Here is a 2,500-nt window from a genome sequence, read left to right on the forward strand (position 1 = left end):
TGTCAACTTTCTCTAACATGCGAGTAATTCCTAAACTGACATGATCGTCCCTTTTTTTTTCTTTCTTTTCCTCTGGGTTCTTTGGTCATAACACTGTTGTTGTTGTTGGTGGTGGTAGTGATGTTCATGGTGTTGATACCAGTGTTTGTCTTTCCATCTCTTCTTTTCGTCTCATTTTTCCATCAGAAGGTGATTCCCACGCGCTGAGGAATCGTTGGCCCCAATTACTCCTCTTTGGGGCACTCCGCACAGCAAGTGTCAGGGTCGGTGTCTCCCGGCTCTCATCCTTGTAGTTGGTGAAGCCTCAAGGACGCGGAAGTCTTCCTTGAAGTGGCAAGTGAGACCCTTAGGCCAGTGGTTCTCAACCTTTTCCAGTGCCCGGACACCTTGATTATCTCCAAAGTTCTCTTTCAGTCAATCTCGGGACAGGTTTGAGGTGTGAGAGCTTGTTCCATCTTGCTGGAACCAGAACCTCCCCATAAGGGACGGCCAGAGGGTCTGCAACTCACTCTTGAAGGTTCTGAGGACCTCAGCGTACCGCTCCTTGGTGACTACTGTCACTGTCGCGCCAGATTCCTCGATGAAGAGTGGTCCGATGATGCCTCTGGCTGAGATTGCAGTCCATACCGTGCACTTAGGGGAGTGTAGGGGTCTGGTAACTACCTCATTGGGTATGAAGGTACCCCAGAAGACATTTGTCTTCGAGTTTTCCTTTCCTTCAAGATGGAAGTGAGTTTCATCTGAGGTCCAGAGGAGGTTAAGGAAAGTCGGGGTCTCCTGGATCTTCTCCAGTATCGTGACTGCCACAGCCTTCCCTCTTCTCCTTGTCTGAGGCTCTAAGGGTCTGCTTCGTCTGTATTCTCTATGGTTATGCCTTTACATTCATTACTGGCACTCTCCTGCAAGTCTCACGGGATATACCGAGGGACTGACTTCGCTTGCACACAGAGCGTTTCGGACTCAGCTGAACTGACTCTCTCACGCTCTCGATCAGCTCAGCTGTACGCTTCCTGGGGCGTCCTGAATGGCTTGGACGGTTGTCATTGGCTGCATTGTGGTTCTCCACTGTCCCACTGTCCACTGTCCCAGGGGCTTTTCCACATTCGAACTGATGCACGAGAGCGTCCTGCACTTTCTTGAACGAGCCTGTCTTGTAGTGATGTTGGACGCAGTGCATATTCTCAGCTGGATCTCCTATTGAGATCTAGTTGTGTTCACAGGCGTTGCGTCCGTCATGTTCTGCAAAATAAGGGTGATTAGTGAATGAATGGAAGATATATCTCAAAAAGTGCGTACGGGGCCCGTTTTTTAGGGTCACCCTTTGTATATATACAAATAATGTATTCATGTATTTATGTGTGACTGGATCCCACACATGTGACCTATTCCTTCATATTAAAATTATGAATATATACGTAGAAGCACACGTACATTTACACGTGCATTTACATATACACGTGTATGCACGCGCGTGCGTGCGTACACACGTACACGCAAACCCACACGAAACTTGCATCGCATACCACAGTAATAAACCACACATGAAGAGACACATGCACGACGCACTAAAGCCTCGTTACATTCGTCCTCCAACACCAGTGCTCTCACCCCCCCCTCTCTCTCTCTCTCTCTCTCTCTCTCTCTCTCTCTCTCTCTCTCTCTCTCTCTCTCTCTCTCTCTCTCTCTCTCTCTCTCTCTCTCTCTCTCTCTCTCTCTCTCTCTCTCTCTCTCTCTCTCTCTCTCTCTATTTCTCTCCCCTCCCTCTCTCTCTCTCTCTCTCACTCTCTCTCTCTCTCTCTCTCTCTCTCTTACGGAAGAGACGAATAAAGTAACCTGACGGGAGAAGAATATTTGAGGGGAAGAGTCTCACCAGGTATGGAAGGAGTTCCTCGAGAGAGTGACCAGGGTGATCTAATAGAGGTGTTCAAGTGGGTCAAAGGCTTTAATAGGGGTAACGCAAGCAAGGTCATCATATTAAGACAACAGGGCAGGACTCGCAGTAATGAATTTCCATTGGACAAATTTAGATTTAAGAAGGAAATAGGAAAGAATTGGTTTACTAGTAGGGTGGTCAACGAATGGAACAGACTGAAACTATGGGTTGTTGTAAGAAACGGTTAGACAACTTTATGGATGGGGATGACAGGTGGTAATGGATATGGAACTGGCTAGTGTAGGCCTTATGGTCTCTTGCAGTCTCCTTCATATGTTCTTATTGCACGAGGGACGAAAAAGCCAGGAGGAAACATGAATGAAAACTACGGAATGGGATGCGAAAGACCATATGTCATGCTTAACTGAGTGCACACCCCACCCCCAGTCCATGCACTCCGAGATTATGATATTAGGAGGATCTTAGGCACCGGATGTTGACACTTTGTGTCTGTATGCGGCCGCTGGTAGCCCGGACAGGGTCGCCCAGTGGCACTGAAGGCTGACTCGCGTAGCAACATATGTTTGGCCCTGGGCACTTGCATGGCACTCGCTTGTTGGCCCTGTT

At 48.3% G+C, this 2,500-nt stretch overlaps 2 protein-coding genes across 8 annotated transcripts in view; one reads left to right on the forward strand and one right to left on the reverse strand.

The window, feature by feature from the left end:
* The window catches only part of LOC143034565 (uncharacterized), a 328,538-nt gene that overhangs the window by 263,846 nt on the left and 62,192 nt on the right, over nt 1-2,500 (forward strand). The window lies entirely within an intron of this gene.
* LOC143034567 (uncharacterized) overlaps nt 1-2,500 on the reverse strand; it is a 428,587-nt gene that overhangs the window by 22 nt on the left and 426,065 nt on the right. For both annotated transcript variants that reach the window (XM_076200810.1, XM_076200811.1), the window contains exon 3: nt 1-1,239. This exon is cut by the window's left edge and continues 22 nt beyond it. In XM_076200810.1, coding sequence (XP_076056925.1) covers nt 869-1,177 — 309 coding nt within the window. In that variant the 5' untranslated portion in view covers nt 1,178-1,239 and the 3' untranslated portion in view covers nt 1-868. The remainder of the gene's footprint in view (nt 1,240-2,500) is intronic.

This window comes from Oratosquilla oratoria, chromosome 17 (assembly GCF_046742065.1).
Source record: "Oratosquilla oratoria isolate Oo_2021 chromosome 17, ASM4674206v1, whole genome shotgun sequence".
NCBI lineage: Eukaryota > Metazoa > Arthropoda > Malacostraca > Stomatopoda > Squillidae > Oratosquilla > Oratosquilla oratoria.